Source organism: Pseudonaja textilis, chromosome 1 (genome assembly GCF_049901715.1).
Source record: "Pseudonaja textilis isolate UNSWEBS1 chromosome 1, rPseTex1.2, whole genome shotgun sequence".
NCBI lineage: Eukaryota > Metazoa > Chordata > Lepidosauria > Squamata > Elapidae > Pseudonaja > Pseudonaja textilis.
This window is the reverse complement of record NC_141990.1, coordinates 16,811,241-16,836,034: the sequence shown is the minus strand read 5'-3', so window position 1 is coordinate 16,836,034 and position 24,794 is coordinate 16,811,241. Positions and strand designations below refer to the sequence as shown.

General features: G+C 40.4%; 1 protein-coding gene across 6 annotated transcripts in view; it reads left to right on the top strand.

The window, feature by feature from the left end:
- CUX1 (cut like homeobox 1) overlaps positions 1-24,794 on the top strand; it is a 335,407-nt gene that overhangs the window by 220,801 nt on the left and 89,812 nt on the right. For 3 of the 6 annotated variants that reach the window (XM_087926764.1, XM_087926745.1, XM_087926758.1), the window contains 7 exons: positions 789-888; positions 2,035-2,706; positions 6,711-6,776; positions 13,836-13,937; positions 15,205-16,034; positions 18,401-18,566; positions 20,888-20,944. In XM_087926764.1, the coding sequence (XP_087782890.1) occupies positions 789-888; positions 2,035-2,706; positions 6,711-6,776; positions 13,836-13,937; positions 15,205-16,034; positions 18,401-18,566; positions 20,888-20,944 (1,993 nt within the window). The remainder of the gene's footprint in view (positions 1-788; positions 889-2,034; positions 2,707-6,710; positions 6,777-13,835; positions 13,938-15,204; positions 16,035-18,400; positions 18,567-20,887; positions 20,945-24,794) is intronic. The other 3 variants (XM_087926755.1, XM_087926746.1, XM_087926771.1) reach the window with 3 other exon arrangements.

Sequence of the window (24,794 nt, the reverse complement as noted above, 5' to 3'; positions counted from 1 at the left end):
CACTAACACAATGATCTCCACTGTTGTTTGAGCATTGAGCTGATTATAAGAATGTTAATTAACAAAGCCAAACCATTTACAACATAAATATTGGGGAGGTCAATTCCAGTTTCTCTTAACATCAGTTTCAGAGAGAAATAGGGGTTTGGCAATTTGAACAATCTGAAAAGTACAACATCTTCCCTGGTGTGGCATCTCTTAATCTGCTGGCATTACAACTGCCAGAATTATCTCACTATATTGAAAATTCCACAAATTCATCTCAACACACTTTAAGGGTGTCAGATTTTCCACATTGACTTCATTCTCACTGCATGTATGTTGTTCTAAAAACAGTTAACTAGAACTCTTAAGTTTGAATCCTAGGTGTACAATTGAATTAAATTAAATCTTGTGCAAAAGGAATGTATGCCCAACTTTCCTTGTTGTGTATTACTTTCATTGGATCATAGGTTGGTTGCAAGCTGGATTCCAGCACCTTTGGTGGTTTTGATGATTTTGTGCAAGGAAGGGGAAAGGAACAGCTTTGGTTAAAGCTTTTATTTATCTCTTTTCATACAACTTGAAACAGAATGTTGCAAGGAAAATAGCGCCCGATATTACGGTTTCTAAAGACAAGCAGATTAAACACAAATGATTTAGTGAGGCATTTAAACAGTCTCTACAGCCACTAAGCAAAGCAGTGAAGTGCCATAGACTAGATTCTGCACTCTTTTGAATTCCCATCCCGAGACATCATCCTGAACCAATTCCTATTCTTTCTCTTTGTTCCCTCTACATCTCCATAGGATGCTGCATCAAAACCACTGGAGGTCTTACTGCTGGAGAAAAACCGCCTGCTGCAGTCGGAAAATGCCACATTGCGGATCACGAACAGTGACCTGAGCGGTAAGTGGATAGGAGAAAAATAGGTAATTATTATTTTAGGTTGTGCTTGCTCTCAGGAGATGAGGATGTGGAAAGGGATGGGGATGTGTGAACCCAAGGCCACTGCATGACAGAAAGATGAATGGTAAGCAAGGATCTTGTCTTATGTTGAGAGTCCCCTCTTATACTATAGATAATAGACTAAGACTTTGGGGGCCTTAGAAAAATGATAAAGGTTAAGAGGGAGAAATGTTCTCATATGTTGGGATGGAGCAGCATTGGAGCCTGCCTTCCCTTTCAATTCTTTTGTTGGACTGTGACATTATTTCCTATGCACATCTTTCCCAAGACATAGATTGGTGTTTCAAGGAGACCCTCTCTTGTTTTCATAGCTGATTCGTTCACCCAAATCCTGACTGCCTTTATTTCCATTAGCATTGAATTTTGGCTCCATTTGGCTGCTTATGTGTTTTGTTTGGAAGGGATGCTTTGTATGCTATAAATGAACAATACAAGCGGGGTCTCTAAATAAATAGAATTTCCTGGAGTTCCCCGCCCCCCCAAGTAAGGTTTCTAGAGCTGGTGCCTAATGTGTCAATGGGCAGCTGGGTGATTGCTGCCTTGTGCGCAGTTTCTGTGTTCTTCTGTGGCTTCCTCTGAGCAATGGTTTCCTATGTCTTACGTGTGTTTCATCTAGCTTTAATATATGTTTGCTGCATTTGGACTCAAACAAGGTCTGTTCCTGTGTATGTGTGTGTCTGGAGGGGTTTGGAACAACTCAAATGTGCGAGGAACCAAAGTTTTTGTGTGTGCGTCAATGAATTTTAAACCAAAACAAAAGAATTCTGTAACTGCACTTCATGTCATTGTTCTACTGCTAATATTTGGAAGGGGGAATTCTCCAGGCTGCAACATACAAGAAAGGTGCAAACATGAAATGCATGTTGTTTGTCTTGGGGGCCTTGTTTGGCTTATTAAAATTAAAAGAAACAAACAAAACAAAACAAAAACCCAAACCACTTTCTTCATTGGCCCTTATTTCAAGAACAAAACAAAACGCAACCTGCACTATTTTTCCCTTTTGTGGGGCAAGCTCTGCATTTTGGTCTTGGTTTCCCCCCTTCTTTTTGATCCCCCATAATGCATTATGTTTGACCTTCCTTGTAGGGTCAGCCAGGAGAAAAGGGAAAGACCAGCCTGAGAGTCAGCGTCCTGCAACCTTGCCGGCCTCCCCTCCTCCTCAGTTGCCCCGCAATGCAGGGGAGCAGGCTTCCAATACTAATGGTACACACCAGTTCTCACCAACGGGTTTAAGTCAAGACTTTTTCAGCTCATCCTTGGCAAGCTCCGGCTTACCCCTGGCTTCTACAGGAAAATTTGCACTAAACTCTCTCCTCCAGCGCCAACTTATGCAGTCCTTCTACACCAAGGCAATGCAGGAAGCGGGAAGCACAAGCATGATTTTTTCAGTAGGTCCCTACAGCACAAACTCCATATCTTCCCAAAGCCCCTTGCAACAAAGCCCGGACGTCAACGGCATGGCCCCATCACCCAACCAATCCGAAAGCACCGGCAGCACCTCAGAAGGTGAGGAGATAGACACAGCCGAAATTGCACGTCAGGTCAAAGAGCAATTGATCAAGCACAATATCGGACAGCGGATCTTTGGACACTATGTCTTGGGACTTTCTCAAGGATCTGTGAGTGAGATTCTGGCACGACCTAAACCGTGGAACAAGCTGACCGTGAGAGGCAAGGAGCCATTCCATAAAATGAAGCAGTTCCTTTCTGATGAGCAGAACATCTTGGCTTTGCGCAGCATCCAAGGCAGGCAGAGAGGTGAGTCACGGGGCAGTAGCCTCCAGCTTCTCTTTTGGCATCTATGTTTGTCTAGATAGGGGACACTGTCAAAAGAGAAGGTTGTCTGTGTGTTTAAAGTTGTCTGCTTGGTATTCAGTATATAATGTGGGGGGGAAATCGAGAGAGGCCCTTGCTAGGAATCAAGCGGGAATAGCAGAGTAAAAGATAGGCATTTAAGGATTGCGCTCCATCTCCATAGGAATGGGTGTGAACTGCAAACAGAAAAAAGGACCACCGGGGCAGCTTCATTTCTGTGGGGCTGATTCCAATGGGCTGAGACCTGTGTAAGCTGATTGAGAGTATACCTCTTAAACTATCTCTCATGCATTGGGCAGCAGTGAAAGGAGGGCTGCTTTTTTTTTTAAAATTAAGTTTAACTTTGTAGGAAACTTTGCAGATCTTCCCTGATCAAGCCACAGCAGGGCAGGTTTTATCATGACATCATCTTCATTTAACAACCCTATAATCCATCGCGGGGTGGAGTCTGGGCAACTGAATGGAGCTAGCAGAGTGTTTTAATGGCCGGATACCCTTCCTGTTGCCACTGCGGAGTTTTGTTTAGCAGATTATGTTCTCAGTGTGTCCAGAGAGAGAAATATCTGCCTCTACCTAGAATCGAACTCACAGCCTCCTGATTGTGAGATGAGAGCTCCACTCCAAGCAGGTTTTATCAGTACCTGATCCCTATTAATTTTGGTTTGTTATGCATACATTACAGGAGAGGTTTTTTTTTTTTTTAAAGTAAAAGTTGTAGTAGGATCCTTTGTGATTCCTTCGGCCAATCTCATTTGATTACCAATGGAAAATGCAGTAATATTTGAAATGAATTCTAATAAAGGAGGGCCGTTACATTTCACCGTCTCTGCAACAGCTACAGTGGGATCTCCTGAGCATTTGTAAATCTAGCCCTCTTGCCTATAAGCCATCAGGTCCATTGGGCTGCTACACTCAGAACTTATTATGGTCTGTTGGGGCCATGCAGATTCAGATATGACAAAAGAAGCTGGTGGGAAGTCTGGCTGTTTAGGGAGATGCATAACAGTACAAGGAAGAATCAGGCCAGATAAAAAGTCTCATTGAGCGTTTTTAATGAGTGGAGTTAGAAGTTGCCCCTGTGATACAGAGATGATTTTGTCCAGGGGTTATAGTTTCTAAACCTTACCTCTATTTTTAGCACCGTCATCACTAAAAGTATGATCTCTCGAAATCATGTCCATAGAATGTAGATTTATGTAAATTTTAATTTACTTTTTTTCCCCACCAAAAATCCAATGACCAACTTCTTGCGAGATTGCAAACTCAATGTAAATGTAAAGGAAAGGGAGGCAGAAGGTCCCGTTCCTCAGTTGAAAGTATCTTAGGTAGCAGTTTGGGGAGAAATTTGGGAGAGCCACTGCTAATCTTCATCTTTTAAGATCAAAGGTTCACCTATTCTCCAAATATACATTTGGGAGGTGCGCTATATTAGAATTATTTATCGTATGCTTTATTTACTTTAAACTATTAAATCTATATCCTGGACAGTTATCAGTGTTGTCTGGCAATTTGCAGTAAAAGAGAGGCGAGGGAATGATACCTCAGGAAGATATAAAATGCAAACTGTGAAATTGATTCTGGCAGTGTATCAGTTTGATAAGCACAGTGAAACCAACATCAGCTGATAATAGAAGAAAAGTGCATAGATAGTCCTTGTTAGAAGAAAAGTGCATAGGTAGTCTTTGTTTAGTGACTGCCTTGTACAGCAATCATTTCTAGTTACAATGGCGATGGGAGCGGGGAGAAATCTTTGCAACCAGTCCTCACTTTTACTACCTTTGCAGATCTGTAAAGGAAAAAAAAAGCTTGAAGTAAGATCACAGTTACACTTAGCGACCACTACACTTAACAACTGAGCTGACCGCCCTAGCTGTGGTTGCTTTATACCTGTAGTGTAAAGACTTGAGAGAAACACACACACACAGACACACACAGCTTTTGAGATTCAGTAGCTTGGGAATATAAAGTATATGCATAAACGGAAGAGATGGCACTGGGCTTTGAAACACAGACTTGATGTGAATGCATTTATTCGCTGTACAATCATAGAAAGAGGTGAGAGAAGAGAGTGAGATGCCAGCTCCATCCCACTTGTAAAATTAGTGTTCCTTTACAGGAGAATTGCAGGTCTCAATCGTACGTTCATAAATATAATCAGATCTTGTGGGTTTTCCTTCGATTCAGAAATGTCCTTTTTAATGGTATAACTGCTGTCCTCCTATTATATAGCATGATTTTCACTCTTTGAATTTGCACCCATGTGTTCACTGTATTTACCTTTGAGCCAGAAGTGTAAATATGTAGCCAGGGGAGACTTCTTATATGGCTCAGACATCGTGCAGTAAATATTAAACATAGCACAGGGCTGAAACTGGTCAAGATTCACACCATCTTATAAGATAACATTTAAGATCAAACTATATAATTCTGAAAGGTAGAAGAGTTCATTAGCCAGGTTACTGTTCAAGGATGGGGTTTACAGAGGGACAGAAAGAATTCTGGTCTGTACATGCTGCAAACCGGAGCATTCCCATTTTATTCAGGAATGTAAAATGTCTGTATATTTTGTAACTATCCCTGAAGTTTGATATGGCATAAGACCTCATCCAAGGATGGGAAATGCTGGAAATACATTGCATGGAGAAAGTAGGAAAGCTGTTTCTTTCTCCATTAAAAGTAAAATGTCTTCCTTGGTCCCTGTAGAGCAGGGGTGTCAATCACGGCGTCACAGCGGCGTCATGTGACGTATCAGGATTTTTTTTCCCCTTTCGCTAAACCGGGTGTGGGCATGGCCAGCACGTCACACATCCAGCCCATGGGCCGGGAATTTGACAGCCCTGGTGTAGAGGCAAACAAGCAGGCAACACTCAACTGCAGCTGTCATTTTTTTCTCTATAACTCTGAGAACTGAAAACATGTATTCTTAGCCACATACATTTTCTCATACAGTGCACCGTTAATACAGTAGCCAATGAGAACCCAGTTACTTGCACCTGAGCACAGAAAGGTTATGCACAATTGTCTAGTGCTGACTTAATATATGAGTGCAATGTGCAAAGGGCATTCCCTGTGTTCTCTATAGTCTCATTCTTGTATGAGGCCTGGAGTGAAGAGCCAGTTATTCTCTGCTTAGCTCCCTCTCAGGATATGTCATATTCTGACCAATATTCTGCCACTCATAATTTAAAATAGGATAACAATACATCACATGGCTTTGTTGTTTTTTTTACAAAAAAAATCAGTACAGTACAGAATAAGGATCATCATTGTCAACAATTTCCTACCCATTTTTTTTTTTTATTTTCACAAAGTGCTAACTGCTATGGTTGGCTTGTTCCTCCTCATTATTATATTGCATGATACTTTGGATATTCGTTTTGGAACAAACCATTTTGGCCGGTGTTTGTATGAAATAATATTGCAGGTGGAGATTTCCCCTTCCCAATTCCTAAAGGGGAATCGCTTTCCTTTCTAAGCATGTGATTTCATTTGGAAGGGAAGCTTTAAAGAGAATGGGGATTTGAGGAGGTGCGATGTGCTTTTTTGAAGCAGAGCTTCCCTAGATTGCCAAGAAGTGTTTATAGCATCTTACAGCATGTTCCCTTCCTTGGGGTCATCCTCTCTTGTAAGAATTACTGACCCATCTCTGTCTTTTTGTACCTTTTTAGATGTTTGTTTATATCTTTCTAATCTCCTTTTGATGAGTAGCTGTAATCTTTATTAACCAGTTGTCTGCCTTGCTTCTTTTCTTCAAAATAGCCAGGCCTAAAAGGTTTATGAGCTGCTTGATTTCACTGCTGCCCTTGCTCACTGTCCACTCCCTTCCTCTCCCCCTACTCCAACCCCTATAAATGTTAGGCAGTTCTTGTTTCATCTCACAAAGCCCAAAGTTATAAGAAGAACCATCCCCTGATTGTTTTGTTCTTACCCGACTTGTTTTTCAACAGAGAATCCAGGCCAGAACCTGAGCAGGCTATTTCAGGAAGTACCGAAACGAAGAAATGGGTCAGAAGGTACGTCACAGGCAGGTGTTTCTCTTTGCGGTTGATCTTTGGAAAGTGAAGTGTGCTTAGTTGTGTGTCGTCTTAATTGTTGTTGGCATAAACACAAAGGGGGTGCAGTTTGATTCTGGCCTGGAATCTGAGAGGAAAAACAGACAGTGGGCCCTGTGCAGTCGTAACATGGACTCCATCCAAGCTCCGTTTGAAATCACTTCTTCCCTCCTATTCCTCTCCATATTAGTTCCATTGTTCCCTGCGTTAGCAGGATTTCGCATTTCAATTAAACCAGACCGTACTTTGTGCTGACCAAAGTTATCCTGAGAATCAGTGCTTGAAGCAAGTAGAGGTCTACAAACACTCTTTCTGAGGTCAACACTGATTAGCATCCACATAGTGCCAGTGCGCAGGTAATATAAAATCAGGTTGATGCTGGATAAGGAAAAGAGGAAGAAGTAAATGGTGGTTGGCAAAGAGTCCATGCTATATCTGTACTGGTGCAGTAAGTATAAAACAAACCAAGGGTTAGCATCCAGATCTCTCATCCCCTCTTTTCTCTCCTTCTGCTATACTAACCTGGCTCCTTCAAATAAACTGTCTCACTCAGGCAAAGCTGCACTCCCCTACTGTCAATCCCACTAATTTTCTATGCTTTCTTCAAGGAGCTCAGGTCAACGTTCTTGGGAATAACCCCATTTTTATCCCATGTAGGGAATAATCCCTACAAGTGACCACATGGTAAATTTCATGGCAGAACCATTGGTTCAAGTCTGATGTGTAACCTATCATATCATATTGGCTTTTGTAGCCTTCTTAGTGTTTGAGATTCACAGTCAAAAGTGATATTGGCATGAAAAGTTTAAGTGTTTGTGTGTGTAGATTTGACGCTGCTGTGAATCTTAAACAATGCAAGCCACGTTTTTTTCCTTCTGTGGCTTGAATGTTGAGCGAAGTGTTCTATCATAGACATAGAGATGTAGAAGTGTGTACCGAGATGCAAAGCCATTTCAGCTAGATAAAACAATATCTGATAGCAAATGTGATGCTAAAACACCATCAAGGGTTTGAGAACTTGAAAGAAAGAATGAAGTAGCATTATCTCTATGCTGAATGTAGTTCCTGCTCAAAAACTACCTTAACAAAATAGGACTTAATTTAGCATTCAAACAATGTAGCATAATATGGCTAGTGGCCAGAATGTGACTAGTTTTGAACCAAGTATAGTTCATAAACTCTGGTGACTTTAAGAAAGTTGTTTGAGATCATAGATTTAGATTTCTTCTCAGAATGGCTTATAACCCAGTTTTGCATGTGTAGAATCACTACACCAGTATTGTAGAAACTTTTATTTGGTTAGTTGCGGTTCTTTTCTTTAAAATAGGAAAGTAAGGTTATAATCATAATTCCATCTATTCTGCAAGATCATTTAAACTTGTTTCTGAGCAAATCTGTTTCAGATTGCAGTATGCTGTTCTGTTTCGGGATCTGGACTAAAATGAATAGAACAGAAATTCAAACAGAAGTAGAGGACTTTAATTTGGCCAAGTGTGATTAGGCACACTAGGAATTTGTCTCTGGTGCAGAAGCTCTTAGTGTACCTGCAAATCAACAGAATGGTGATAATAATAATACCAATAAGATATTAGTATGATTGGTATTGGTAATAAGAAGCATAAACAATAATACAGCCATACTATATGGTTAATACACATAAACATAAGATAGTAATGTGAGACTTAGGTGTTCAGCAGAGAGATGGCACAAGAGGAAAAAAAAACTGTTCCTGTGTCTAGTTGTTTGGGACTGAAATGCCTTCTAGCACCATCCCAAGAGAAGGAGTTGAAATAGTTAATGTCCAGGATATGAAGGGCCTGCAGATATTTTCTTAGCCCTCCATCTGACTCATGCAATATACAGGTCTTCTATGGAGGACAGGCTGGTTGCACTTGTTCTTTTTGCAGTCTTAGCTATCCGTTGGAATTTGTACCTGTCTTATTTGGTTGTTGTACAAAACCAGACAGTTGTAAAAGTACAAATGACAGACTCAATAATTCCTCTGTAAAATTGTACCAGCAGCTCCTGGAGCAATCTGAACTTCCTGAGTTATGCAGGAAGAACATTCTTTGTTATGCCTTTTTATGATGGTTCTAATATTAGGTGTCCATTTCAAGTCCTGGGAGATTATAGAACCCCAAAACTTGAAGGACTCTTTTTGCTGATCATCTGCTGTCAAATATAGTAGGAAGTGGTAAAATCCCATCTATATGAAGACTCATCACTGTCAATGACAGTTGAATCATCTGCAGATGTCAGTACTTTTAATAGAAGGTCCCCTTGAGGTACAGTCATTGGTATATAGGGGCGCCTGTGCTAAGTACCTGAGTATTAAATGCAATTTTCCCTAGCTTCACCTATTACTTTCTATTTATCAAAAAGCCAATGATCCACCTACATTGGATTACTCCTCAAAGTTCTTTTTTTTCCAGATATGAATGTTAATGCTTGTCCTTCTTTAAATCCTTAAAGTCTAAGTTAAGGAGGAAGGAGCAACACATGTTCACACCATACCACTCTCTTCTTAATGCTTTCTTAATTCCTGTTAATGAGTAAACACGTTAACACCACGTTTTCCTAAGAATGTGCACCTACCATGCATAGCCCACCCATCAAAACAGCATGATTTCAAAATAAGGGGCTTTCTACAGACACATTGACCATACAACATCAGCTCCAAATGAGCAAAGCATCTTTGCCACTTTGGATTGGAGTACTGCAAATATCTGTTAATGGGTTTTTCAAGTTAGATTCCTGTCTTAGCATGAACCAAGAAAATGTGCTACAGGTTTCCATTTCTTTCTCTAGCTTGTTTCAAGGCTGAACAAGACTAAAAATCCTTATTTTGCACAGCACAGAGAGGTTTAGCTGAAGAAGCCATGGATGGCTCATTAACAATCCCACCTGATCATTGAATAATCAGCAAATATTTACCAGCCATTTTATCTATAGCTAAGCTTGTTATGCAAACATGATCTGTATTTTATACACTCGCTTTCTCCTACATGAGTATTTTGACTAGGGATAGGGAATCTGAGACTCCCCAGCTGTTATTCTATTTCATTGTTAATTTTTATTTTTAAGTTCAGCAGGTTTGACATTTTGATCCGCTGCTTTTAAATTCAGCGTTTAACAGGACTGCTTCCTATGTTCAGAGTTGTACATTTTCTGGCTGTTTGATTTTTCTGTAGCGAATACCTTATTTTATTGTACTCCCTTGATTTATATGGCTTCCCCGCTCACTTCTGTGCGACTCTAGGCGACGTACAATAATAATAAAAAGACACAAAATATGAAACAAACATAAAAGACAGAAAGACAGAGCAGCCAGGCATCATTCATACAACCAGGAGATGGGCTTTAACCCATGTGCAGGGCCCCAGGTTCGAGCACAAAGCCAAGTTTTCAAGGCCTGCCAAAAGGCCAACTGGGACAGGGCCAATCTAATCTCAGGGGAAATGATGTTTCAAAGGGTAGGGACCATGACAGAAAAGATTTTCCTTCTAAGCCCCATCAGCTGATGGTCCCCAAAACATGCCCTTCCTCATAAGCCATTTTGGATGTGATTTCCACAACACTAAAAGATTAATAATAAAAATAAGTAATATAAGTGTGATAATACTGATAAGAATAGAGCACAAATTGTGGGGGGGAAAGGCACAGCTTCATCAGAGCGCTGGTCACATAAAGTATGCATGTGCTGGCTTGGGTGCATTGATGCATTTATTTTTAATTTGTGCTTTAAAAAAAAAACACCACAGTGTATGCTGCATATTCTTGCAGAAGTCTGTGGTATGGAGATATAACTAGGCCATCCACGGGTTGCTAATAGAAGGGCAGCTCAAGATCTCCCATTCTCCCCTGGTGGGGTTCTCACTCTGCAAAGGAGAATTGGGCAGGATACTCTTTCAGACAGAAGGTGCCCTGAATGGACTGTTCTTCAATGGATGTACTAAGGCCTGGTGGGGATGGAGCTGTTTAAATACTAAGGAAAATAGTAATATAAATTCTTACATTATTAAACAAAATGAAATCACCATTGTGCCTTCTAGCGCTACTTCAGATTTCTTTTAAACTCAGGATAATTGTCTTAAATACTGGGTAATGAAGGCACATAAGCATTTGGAACTTTTAAGCACATTCCGTCTTTTATGTTCAGTGTCTCATTTTAATTAAGAAATGATAAAACAAGGAGTTGACTAACTTCTGAAGGGAAATTTAAGTTGTCTAATGACTGCAAAGAGGGTTAGGATTGTCCTTCTGCCTCCCTATTTCTGAAAGGCTGCTATTTCAATAAACTGGACTTAGAATGCCTCACAGGAGCAGTCCTTAAAGACAGATGGCCAATCTTCTACAACTAGAGAGGATATTCTGAAGGATTTCCTCCAGATAGTCAGAGAAGCTGCTGGGCTTTAGAAGGGTTTGCCCCTCTCCTAATATTTTTAATTATATAGGAAGAGGTATTTGCAAATATGAGTTTTTAATAGTTTCAGTTAATTGTTTATTCTTGCTGAGTACCATGTGTCCTGAACCCCAGTGGTTTTGCAGGAATTTATTACTTGGTTGCTATACTTGTATTGATCCTATTTTGAACTCAGGGCCATAAATAGAATTACACTAACCTGCATAAAGAAGAACGGTTCCTTCTGACATGTTACTGTAGCTCACCTGACATGGACTTCTTACAGAAACTGTTCATTGTTTCGTTCTTGGAAAAAATAATTTTAAGGAAAGTAATGTTCAAGTATAGCCTTAGGATCTTTGATAGTAGAATTGGGAATTTGAATCTTCACCCACCTGCATCTTTGACTCTTGTTACACACCAGTCGTCCTAAATAGCCCACGTACTGTATGTAAAAGTCCTGAATTCACAGGTGAATGCTAGGACAGCACAAGCCAGATAGATCTCGTTATTCTAATATTTCCATCCATTTAAACAGATAACAGATAATCAGAGTTGGAAGGGACCTTGTAGGTCACCTAGTCCAACCTCCCCCCACCCAAGCGGGAGACCCTACACCATTTCTGACAGATGAGAGTCCAATCTCTTCTTGAAAGTCTCAAGTGATGAAGCTCCCACAACTTCCGAGGGCAACTTCTGTTCCATTGGTTGATTGTTCTCACTGTCAGAATATTTCTCCTTATTTCCAGGTTAAATCTCTCCTTGTTCAGTTTCCATCCATTATTCCTTGCCTGGCCTTCAGGTGCTTTAGAAAATAGCTTGACCCCTTCCTCCCTGTGGCAGCCCCTCAAATATTGGAAGACTGCTATCATGTCTCCCCTGATCATTCTCTTCACTAGACTAGCCATGCCCAGTTCCTGTAACCATTCTTTATATGTTTTAGTCTCCAGTCCCCTAATCATCCTGGTTGCTCTTCTCTGTACTTTTTCTAGAGTCTCAACATCTTTTTTATAATGTGGTTATGATATAGTTTCAATGATGTGCGCAAAGCTGAAAATTCTGATGAATGATGCCGCTATTAATTGAGTGGGTGTGGAAAGGAGCCAGTTGGATTTTTCTACCTGCAGCCTTTGGAAAATGGGAAGCGCTTGATAATATAAGATTATAGGCAGCCCACCCCCGCCTCCCATTAAAGTGCATTTGGTCTGCTTCCATTGAACTCTACATCTTTTAAAAGCAAGCATTGAGCTATATCTTGTTTAAAGGAAGATTTGAATGCTGCTTAGGCATATCGCCAATTTGGAAAACGACCAAAATAATTCAAATGCACTGCCCCCTCCAATATGCACTCCTTATGTCTGATTTTTTTTAAAAAAAAAATTCCTGTCTAAAAAACTTGGTTATATTTGGATATATTTTGCTTTTTTAATGTTTGGTAGATTTTCTTTAAAAAAAAAACACGAACAAGGAAAAACGTCTTGCACATTGTGTTCAGGAACTGTTTGTGCTTTGGATGGAACTGGTCCATTCGACTTTCAACAGCAGGCTATATAAAATATTGTTTGATATCCTTATTGTAAGAGTTTGCTGCTCACAAACGTTGCCATGTTATCTTAAATTTGCAGTGAGTTTGATGAGGCAAAACACATTAGTGGAGTACTTAGAGCAGGACTATCGAACTCGTGGCCTGCGGGCCAGATGCATCACATGCTGGCCACACCCAGTTTTAGCAAAGGAGAGGAAAGCTGTAATACGTCGCCGTGATGACGCGAGTTTGACACTCCTGACTTGGAGTATCAGGTCCTGGCTCCTATGCCCAGAAAATCCCTGGAAAAGAAGCAAGTGGGGCAGATCCTCTGTGCATGGGGATCCAGGAAAAACTTCTCCTGCTTAGAGGAGATAAAATCAGACTGGAATAAGCCAGCTCAGTAACTCATGCATGACGCCAACTTCTGAATCATGATTTACAAATCATGATACTTTGTTAATGCAAATCTTCATGGTACCAAATCTATACTTAGATTTTAGTCCCAAAGTTGCTTTTTCAATAGGCAACTGGACTTAGTTTTTCCTTGAAGATGTTTCACTTCTCATCCAAGAAGCTTCTTCGGGATCTGAAGAGGCTTCTTGGATGAGAAGCAAAATGTCTTCAAGGAAAAACAAAGAAATCCAGTTGTCTTTTGAAAAAGCACCTCTGGGGCAACTATGACCCGGATGACTGAGAATCTCCATAGGCACTTAGATTTTAGGCTCAATATATGAAAGCAGTGCATCAGTTAGATGTATGTTCTCTTCATTGGTCCAGTATCCAGACAAGCAATTCACTTGTCTTTTGTATTCTTTTTGAAATAATTGTGATTGTGAAGGAAAGTGACCCATTTGTGAGATGTGACTAAGGACAGAAGCAGGGGCAAGCTAAAAGAGAGGGTGTTTGAAATTCTAAATAGCTGCAAAACTAGTAGAAGGCAGGTAAAATACAGCCACAGCTGTTGATTTTATTCATTGGTTCATCTTTTAGATTTTATGGAGTAATTCACTGAGTCAAGCTACCAGTTTGTGGCTTAGAAAATCAATTCTCAAAAGGTTGCTCAACGATTGATCATTTCTCCTCTCTTCAGGTAACATTACCACAAGAATCCGAGCTACAGAAGTTGGCTCTGATGAAGCTATCAAATCCATTCTGGAGCAAGCAAAAAGGGAGCTGCAGGTACAGAAAACAGGTAGGAGAACTTCTCTGTGCTGGTCTATGAAGTACAGGTTAACGTGGAAACAGTAGTAAGTGCTTATGAGAAAGCAAATGACCTTGGGACGTGGTTTACTTCAGTAAATTCCATTGCTAAAGGCTTACAGCTTAAAGAGTGTTGAGTCCTCCTTTAACTCAAGAAAATGTTGTATGTCATACCCCAAACAGGGTGTGGATTGGTGGGTATGGCAGGGGAAGGATACCGTAAAATCTCCAGTCAGAGGTGGTATTTGCTGGTTCTCTGAACTACTCAAAATTTCCGCTACTGGTTCTCCAGAACCTGCTGAATACCACCTCTGTATTATACCATATAGAAAATACTGGCAAGGGTGGCTAAAATAGTCCTAAATGTACAGGGAAATGAAGTAGGATAGTGTGCATCACAGTGTGCAGATAATAATAAAAGAAATGTAGCCAAGACACAGATCTAGTGAGCAGAAGAGATGGGGTAAAACAGATTGGTCCAGATTAGAAATGTGCATTAAAAAGAAAGATGTGTCCTAGGGTGCTGAAAGCATTTATTTACTGATTGGATGTGCTGGAAATGTCAGTTTATTGAGCATTTTTTCTTTTTCTTTGTGGCCTACATCTGACTCATGAATATTCTCCTGATCCTTTAGCTTGTGATGTGGATGACATCACAATAAGTATCCTAGTATACACGTGCTTAGTAACAAGCTGTTTCAGAATCAAGAAATGTTGTTTTTCTATTTTATATTAATTGGCACAATTGCAAGTAAAAATGGGATCATCAGCAGTTGATTAATTATATCCCATTCTATTAAGGAGGCAGTGGTTTTTTGATAGATTGGAGTGTGTTTGTTTTCTGTTTCACTTTGTTTTGGTATTGTAGTGCTTTTTGTTTTTATGAGGATTATTTTTTTCATTTTCTTGGGCAATAAATATTTACATTTCATAATATTTGACATTTATTGAGGCATAAAAATGTAAGAAAATGTTCTTTTCCTTGTAAATTTCAGGATTCTAATAAAGATTTTGCTATGGAGGAGTTTTCACCCTTGTTATTTTTCAGGATCTTTATAAGGCCGTCTCGTAAATGTGGTTTTAAAATAATAATAATAATAATTCTGAACCAGTAACCTTCATTAGTAAAGAATACATCTGCCATAGATCTCTATTGAAGCATGAGTGGTGAGGGAAAGAAGAGCTTATAACGGACGTTTGGAGAAATGAATGTTGTGATCTACTGTATCTCATCAGCCATTGTTTTCTTATTCTTGCAGCTGAGCCGGCTCAGCCACCTTCCACGTCAACCAGCAGCAGTTCCGATGATGCCATTCGCTCCATTTTGCAACAGGCTCGGCGAGAGATGGAAGCCCAGCAGGCTGCCCTTGAACCTGCCTTAAAAGCCACCCCTCTGTCCCAAGCCGAAATGTCCATCTTGTCCTCAAAACTGATCCCCACGCCTGCAGTTTCTTCGGTTTCTAGTTACTCTCCCCTGGCTCTGTCCTTGAAGAAGCACTCGTCCTCTGTGGATTCCACTGTGTCTTCCCTACAGACTGTCCCCGGTCTCAAGAAGGAAGCCCAAGAGGCCTCCCTTCTAGACCTTCACGGGATGCCTGACTCAGCACAAGGTGTACTGAGGCATGTTAAAAATGAACTGGGGCGCAGTGGGGTATGGAAGGACCATTGGTGGAATACTGTGCAACCTGACAGAAGGAACACAGCTCCTCCAGAAGATCCCAAAATGGAGGAAAGCACCAGTGGGAAAGAGAAGGCCAGCAACCAAGCTCGTTCGGACCGTAACCAGCAACTCCAAGGGCCCTCCTCCTCGGAATATTGGAAAGAGTGGCCCAACGCAGAATCTCCCTATTCTCAGAGCTCTGAACTGAGTGTGACAGGGGCAAGTCGCAGTGAGACGCCCCAGAACAGCCCCCTTCCTTCTTCCCCCATTGTTCCTTTATCAAAGCCATCTAAGCCTTCCGTTCCTCCATTGACCCCTGAGCAGTACGAGATTTACATGTACCAAGAAGTGGATACGATAGATCTAACCCGTCAGGTCAAAGAGAAGCTAGCAAAAAATGGCATCTGCCAAAGGATATTTGGGGAAAAGGTAAGGCTCTCAAGTGGAATATTACGGCGGTTTCTGTATCAGTCATCAGCATCTGACAGCAGTGGGTTAAGATTGACATAAAAAGGGAAATGGTTAATTTATACAGGTAGTCCATGACTTACAACCACAGTTGAGCCCAAAATTTATGTTGCTAAATGAGACATTAACTTGAGTTTTGCCCCACTGTATGATATTTTGTACTACAGTTGTTAAGTGAATCACTGTAGTTGTCAACTTAGTAAAATGGTTGTTAAGTGAACCTGGCTGCCCCCTTGACTTTGCTTGTTAGAAGGTTGCAAAAGGGGATCACATGACCCCAGGACACTGCAACTGTCATAAATATGAATCAATTACCAAGCTCCTGAATGTTGTTTAGGTTACATGTAAGTATGAAAAATGGTCGTACAGTGGAGCTTAGGGTCATGACCATAATCCATTCCCAGACTCCAGTCGCAATCCGATTGGTCATGTGCAGAAGCACGACCGACTGCGCATGCGTGCAGTTAAAAAAAATGGCACCGAAAAAGAAATTCAAAAATCAGGTGGATTTTTTTGTTCACCACCGGATTTGGTCATCACCCTTCAAGACTGGGGAAGCTTAGAGGTTTTTTTTTAAAGAAGTGAACCAAAAGCAGATACAATGTTTGAGGTATCCAGATTCAAGACTAAGTGATTAGCATTTTTCTTCCCACCACCACAGTACCCACAATTCCATATGCTTACATGCCTGCAGAATCAGAACAGACAAATACAGAAATGGATGGGGCTATCACATCTTGAATGTCCCTTTCAGGGGACATTTGTTAGGATGGAAGGAATTTGTTACACACCTTGCATTTTTGCACAAGAAGCAAAACCTGCTGAGATACCTTCTGCAGAGCTTTGAAAGATGGGGGCGTCCTACCACTTAAGCATATGGCCACTCTGATGATGAGCAGGCTAGCATGGAATTGTGGGATTATCACAGGATAGAACGGTGTTTCTCAACCTCATGAACTTTAAGGTGTTTGGACTTAAAACTCCCAGAATTCCTTAGCCTGCCTGGCTGGAGGAATTCTGGGAGTTGAAGCCTACATAGGTTAAAATTTCTGACATTGAGGAACATTGGATTAGAGGAACGATGCCAATCATTTGGCTTTGCTATTTGTTGCAACTCCCATAAGAAGTGACTGGATAATGACTGAGATGCTCATGCAATAAACCAGAAGCTCTTCTCTGGGGACCCCATGTCTCTTTCTCAGACTGGTTTTATTTTATCTTTACATTCAAATTACTAGAATAACTGTTACCAGACACTCACACATTTTCAATATTTTACTGCACATTCTAGAATATGGGTTGTTGTTTTTTTAAAAAAAAGGGGAAAGAAAAGCAGCCAATTCTTAGCTGATTGCATTTTACAGAAGATGAAAAGACTCTATTCCTGCATGGTGTATTGGAGACAGGTGAAAGGCTTACATATGTTGCCACCTTGAGTGATTTCAAGAATAGAATATTGGTGCAAACATAGGTAGCCCTGAATTATGTCATATGGCAGTTTGGGGTGCATAGATGTGTCCACTGCTTTTAAAACGCAGTGAGAGATACAGCAAGAAACTCAGCCTGGTATATTGGTGTTATTTAACTGGAGATGATTGTTTAATGCCAGGCTTCTTTCATTGTCTTCCTGTTTGCATCCTACCAAAGTTAACTTGTTGGCATTCCCCCTGTCCTTTTCGAAATGCTTTCTTTCTTTGGTATTCTTATATATGGAATGAATGAAGTAAAATCACATGAGTAAGCATATCATGGAGATAGTTTGGTGTCATGGAATGTATCATCCCATTTCCAGCCTTATATTTGCTTCTCCTCTTTCCAGTAAAAAAAAGGGCTCAGAGAAACTCAAAGCTAAAAAGTTTTAGTTTAAAAATAAAATAAAATACACCAATAAAGAAACATCAACAGCCATATCCGCTATCCTATAATATGCTAAAACCGAAGTTGGCAGAAATGAACTGCAATGATTTGCACTAGACTCCACATCTTTCTTCAGATCATTCAACAGTAGGAAATATTTAAATGCTTTGGGGGAAGTTAATTGGGGAAAAAAAACTTGAGCGAGGAGAACTAAGCATGAATTTATTGAGGAAAGAAGCTATGAAGTTTTGGCTCCAGGACTGAGAAGGCACAAGGTTGCCAATTCAGTGGATCTAGAATTCCAGGCCTGAGCAAATCCTTTTAGATCTTTTTCTTGTTGCTATTTAATGCCTGTGCTAAAAAATCAGAGCATAAGAACTACCGGTATCATGAAATTGGGTAAAGACCAGTGTAATCAAACAACTGATTTTCCCATTGTAATGAAGCTTTCTGTGGTTGTTTCCTGTCAGGTGCTGGGTCTTTCCCAGGGTAGCGTCAGCGACATGCTGTCTCGGCCAAAGCCATGGAGCAAGTTGACACAGAAGGGGCGTGAGCCATTCATTCGTATGCAGCTGTGGCTAAATGGCGAACTCGGACAGGGAGTCTTGCCATCTCAAGGACAACCCCAAGGCCAAGGTAAAGGAACAAACTGTACTGGGCTTCAGATCACACCCTGTTCTCCTTGATTTTTTTAAACCTTTCATTTAGAGTACTGTTTCTCAACCTCAACTATTTTAAGATATGTGGACTGACTGAGGAATTGTGGGAGTCCAGCCATCTTAAACTTGATTTAGAGGATCAGTTTGTCCCCAGCCTGTACTTTAAGTCCAAGACTTCTCAACTCCTTGCACAGAGATGGCAATTCCTTTTTTTTTTCTTTTTTGGTGGGATGAGTTCAAGGGTGTGTGGAATGCATAAATGTGGTAAAAACAGCTTAATATTTTGTGAACCCCATAAACTTATGATGACATAAGCATTTTATCAATTATTTATCTATTACTTATTTATTTAATTTATGTGTTGCCCATCTCGCCAATAACTCATGAATCACAGCCCACTAAGGTAACACACCCTGGGAATTATGGATATCAGTTACATCGGGCATTGGAAAGGATTGTGATTATCCCAGTTGATCTTTATTTGAATTCACCATATCCAGGGGTGGGATTCTACAGGTTCGCACCTATTCTCTAGAACTGGTTGTTAACATTCTAAGCAGTTCGGAGAACCAATTGTTAGAAAAAAATTACTGGCCTAATCCTGTAAGGAAGGCAGGAAGGAAACATTCTGGTGTTCCTTATAGAAACTGCCTCTCTGTTGACCTGTATTACGTTCTTGACAGGGCTGGACTTCCTATTTCAGGAACTTCTCTGGAGTTTTTTTGTTGTTGTTCCTTTGCTGGTACTTCGCTTATGTAGAGTGGCCATTCAAAGTTACAATGGCACTGAAAAAAGTGACTTATGACCATTTTTCACACTTACAACTGTTGCAGCATCCCCACAGTCATGAGAGGCCAGGCGAGGAGATGCGTGCCTCGATGTGAGTGATATTGACTTGGCCACACCCAGCCAGTTACATGACCACCAAGCCATGCCCACCAACTAAGCCACGCCCACAGAACCGGTCATTAAAAAATTTGAATCCCACCCCTGACCATATCCCAAAACAGACAAAGGTTGATGTGCCTCTAGAAACTACATTAAGGCAGGAGATATTTCCCCTTAAAATACTTTAAAATACAAAGTAGTCTTCTCGGGGAAGTTCTGAAAGATTTTGGGACCAATGAAAGTAGCTTACATTTGGAAAACTCTTAAAGTTGCATTTTTCTTTATCATGCTTCTCAATGCTGGGACTTCTTGGGAATCTTAAAGCTTGCTGGGAACTCAGGTTGCAACACACACACACAAATCTTTTCCCTTTTTCAACCTGCAAAGTGAATCTTTAGTGGTTGTTAAATAATAACAAGTAATGAATTAGGCTGGGGGAGGCCTTGCTTTTAATGAAGAAAGTTCTTTAATTAAGAACTAACAGGAAAGTAGCTTGATTCTCCTTCCTCCCGAGACAGAACCCTGTATATCTGTATTAGAAGACTTTTGTCAGGCGCTCAAAATTGATGTGATTTTAATTTGGATCTGTTCTGATTAAGTCAGAAATCTACTGTCACATTTCCAGTAACATTGTAAAGAATAAATAGATAAGGCCTAGAGATTATTTTGCAGATGATCCTCATCCAACGCCACATTCTCCCCCTTTTGCCAAAATTGGGGAATCTGTATTTGTGTGTGTGTGCATGTGCATGCGCACTCTCTCAAAAAGGTCTTGAGGTAATAATTACTGTAAAGTATCTGGTTGCCTAAAATCCTTACATTTGTACATGGAGCCAAGAAAGCTATATTCTATGCTATTACATAGCATCCAGAGACATGGGAGTTTACAAAGTGCGAGTGTGAGAAACTAGACAGCTAAGGCAAAAACAAACAAACAAACAAACAAACAAGGGAGTTGGGGCTACCTAGAGCTCCTTAGCCATAGTTTGTCCACGACTGTCATGGATATATCCAAACCTTGGAAAAATCAGAGAGCTGTGCATAGACTCCATCTTGCCTCTTTGCTTCATTGTAAAGAGCAAGCGTAGCATAGGAGCTTATCATCTGAACCAGACTAATAAAATAGGAAATTTGGATAGATCCAAATGTAATGTTCGGTTTAACTATTAAATTAAATTTCCATAGTTACCGCAATCCCATCAGCCACACCTATTTTGGCCAATAATCAGAGGGTATGAGAACTTGCAGTCTGGCTAATCTGGAGCTCCTGATATTTAAAAGAAAAAGTGGAGACCAGGTGGTTTTACTATGCTGCTTTGCTTTGATCAGCAATTTTCTGGTACTTGCTTTGCTTTCAAATGGAATCTTCTCTCATATCTCTTTCTTATCATCCTCCTTTTCTTTCTCCAGTCCTTCACTCTATGTCATCACTGCAAGACTCCCTTCAGCAGGGATGTGCAAGCTCAGGTAATCAGCTGCTTCATTATGAAATCTGTTGCCTTATTGTGCTATATGTTTCTCTTTCTAGCGGAACAGGTGTGTACCTGTGATGGGGGCGGGTAAACTTCTATTTATTTCTGATATGTTAAAAAGCTGCTTTCCTTTTCCTGGAATTATTTGTATTTATTTAAATTGTCAGGTTTAACTCTTTGCCCTTTTCTTGTTGTGCAGTTTGTTTTTCAATGTCTAAATCATAGAAAAGAGCAATATAGGTGGAGGGAGAACAACCATAGTGTGACTTGCCACAATATCTAAAATTTTGCAAAACATTTTTATAAATTAACATTCTACAGACAGTTCTCTAGAATAACACTGTAAGATTCCTAAGGGTGTTTATGAGGTATTTGGTGCACCAAATAAATAAGTAGTTGTGTAGCCAGAGAGAAAAAAATGTGATTTTTTAAAATTTCGTCCTCATTTTTAGTTTTCCCTGGAGTTTACATATTAATTCCCTTCTGATTTCTTATGCTCCAACAACTTTTGTATTGTATATCTTTCCTTCATTAGCCCCAAATTATTGGAATTCAACTTTTCTGGATTTATCATCAATTCATTAACTGAGCATATAAGGTTTCCAACAAAATTAACTGGAAGAGTCACTGCAACAAAAGCTAATGTTTTATAGATGTGTGCTCAACAGCATTTATTTAAGACATTGATGAGTTCCTCTTCAATTAAAAAATTTCCAAAATAGTATATAGCAACCAGAAAAGGATATCGATTGTAGGGTGCAATTTTATTCATATATTCCTATCTAATCTAGATTCCGCTACCTTTCATGTTGCTGTGGAAAATAAATAGGAGCATGGGGCAGTGTTGGAAGCCCTGAATTCTGAGTTTTAGTACCTCATTTCAAAAAAATATCCCACTAACCTGCATGAACAACAACAAAAAAAAAAACAGAAAGAAATTGAAGTTTTCGTAGTAAAAAAAACAAAATGCCGAAGGCCAGTGGTTCAGAGGGGAAGGGAAAAGCAAGAAACCAGTTTGTAAAGGTCAGAATGAGACATTTAGTAGAAAAGTGGCTTTAACTTCTTATGATCAGCTATGCTTTACTGGTGGCCTTGCTGGGATAGAGTTGCAATTGAGGAAATTTCTCTGCAGCATCCAACTGCCAGAGACTCCTTGCCAAGAAGTTCTACTGGGAGGCAAAAAAGAGCAGCCGTCTCCAGACTCAGAGATGAGTGCAAAATCTGCTTCTCTGCAGGCTCAAGACAACTGTTGATTGGAAACAAGTGTTCGTTTTGATAGGGAGGGAAGCAGCAGCCTCTTGGCAATTGCTATTACTCCTCTGATGAGTGCAGCCAAAGCTGCCTTTCTCTTCCACGGTGTTCCAAAAGATGAGAGAAGGGTATATCTCCTGTCAGCATTCCAAGTAATGCACCCACAGAAAGCAGAATTCTGAGGCAGGCAAGTTCCTCAAAGAACAATTTATTGGTTACATCATATTGGTACAACTGGTGAAAACCGACTCTGAAAGTTCCCGTGGTTTTCGCCTAATTAAAAAGTAAATGTTTCCTCTTTCCCCCAAGTCACTGGTCACGCTGTCCAATCCAGGTGCTGGCCGGTCGCTTGATCACTTCACTCCTCCTCTGGCCAGCTACCTGTGAGAATGTCCTTGGTTCCCACAGGAAAACTTTATTGTTTTGGCAACAAAACCCTATCTAGCTATTTTCCCCCTTCCCTCTGCTGTGTGGCAACCCTGAAGCCTCCAAGATGGCCTCAGCCAGGTTCACTTCAGGGTTGACACCTCCATCTTTTGATTAGAAGCACTCAAAGGCACCTGGATGGCCACTGTGAGAACAGGGTTTCCTGGACTGTCATTCATTAACTCAACTGAATACTGTAATGAGATTTTGTGGAACATGTTTTAAGGCTGTTTATTTAACAAGTCATAGAGTCAGAACTCAGGTCTTTCTGTTTGTTATATGTGATACGAATCATAACAAACACCAATATCAGTTACTGCAATAAAACCAGAAGTACCAAAAATAAGTAGCCCATATGAGTCAGTTTTTAAAAGCTGAAATATTTTGGCTTGATCTTGAGGGGTTTTTTTTTTTTTAGTAAACTAAACTTCTTCTAAATTTGAGTTAATGAAACCACTAGGCTCGCATAACATGCTCTGCCCAAACAAATAACATCCTGTGGCTTAGCACCATGGCCTGCTTCAACGACATATAAGACAGTCTAGACTAACCCGGTAGATGAACTCAGCCATCAAAAGTAATCTTTAATGTAATAGTTCCCTCTCATGTTTTAGCAAGGGTAGTAGAAAGCAGGCTGATGGTAGAGTAGACCAATGCATGCCTGAAAATTGAAATCACCAGCTACATCTGATAGCAAGAGACATGTGGCCTGGGCCTGGCCCCCAAAGTCAATGGCAACCTCAAATACCTCTTATTTTTACTTCAAAATTATTTCTCACTTTGTGGGGAAATACCTGATTTGGTTTCATGGAGGGGAGGGGGGAGGGAGAGAGAGAGAGCGATTTTATTATGCCTATGGGCTTCAAAACCTGGAAGTAGCCTGTCTCCTCTCTGCTCTTTCTGATGGGGCTTGGGTGCGAACCCATTGTCAAGAAGGGTTTCAGATCGGAACTCTTCATCCGTGGATACAGTTCGGGGCATCTCATGAGACTTGCAAATGCTTGTATTTCTTCCTGGGTATCATTTATCATTTCAGGCTTTGTGGTACTTAGAATTGTGTAATTGTAAAGGGAAGGGTTTGGAGAATCTAATTAAAGAGATTTTAAAATTAAAATCACCTGTGAGGTCCTTTGTATTGCACAATTGGACATGGCCTCGTCTGGTGATTAATTGAACTCCTCTAATATCACAGGGAAGGGAGTCAGGTGGCAAGGTCATTGTCTGCCACCGGCTAGATTGCTCAGTTTCTGGCAAAGGCCTAAAGGGAAAAGAAATGCCCGACTGAGGAAGCGGACAGCTGGAAAGGAGAGAGATTGAGAGGAATTTGGGAGAGCAAATAGTGGAGATCCGTGGAGGAAGGCGAATAGAAAGAAGAAGGCAAATGATATGATTAGGTCAGAAAGAAAGAGGAGGCAAATGGCCAAGACCTAAAGTCAAGAAACCACATATTTGATTTTAAGTAACTGGCTAAATTACTGGCTGCAAGCTTGTAGTCACTTCATATGATGCATTTAAGCCACAAATGTTGTAAAGAAAAAGTTCTTGCTCCAACAAAAACATTTATTTGGGGAATGGTAGTTCATCCAACAGTTATTCTGTTAACTCTGGGCCCGGGAGGCCTATCTTCTTCCCTTTCCCATACTGCCTGGTGGAAGCCTTTGCTTCTCCACTGATTGTTTTGTAGACCAAAAGCTGTTAAATTCTTTCCCACAAGACTTGTATAAGACACAGAATATAAAAACCTCTTGCATATGAAACTGCTGTCTTATGCATGAAGATTGAAGTATGATTGGTCCTAGAAAATGCATGATTTAAGGTAGAGCCATTCAGTGTTTTGGGGCCTTCTAATGGCATGCTGGGACTATAACTACAGAAACTGGGAAAGACCAGAACAAAAACTACATTAAATTAAATTGACATTACAATTAATGCAACTAAAATTAGTTAGTTTAGTACTTGTGTGTTTCATCATTGTCCTTTTTGTTACATTAAAAGTATAAGTTGGCACAAATTTCTGAAGGGCTCTCAGAACTACAGACAGAGCTTGGGTGGGGACACGGATTGGATACTCTGTTTTAAACTCTTGAGAATAGTAGACCTAAGTGTTGGAGAAGTGTTCCACTGAGATTGTTGTGGAATTCTGAGTAAACAAACAACATGCTTGAAAG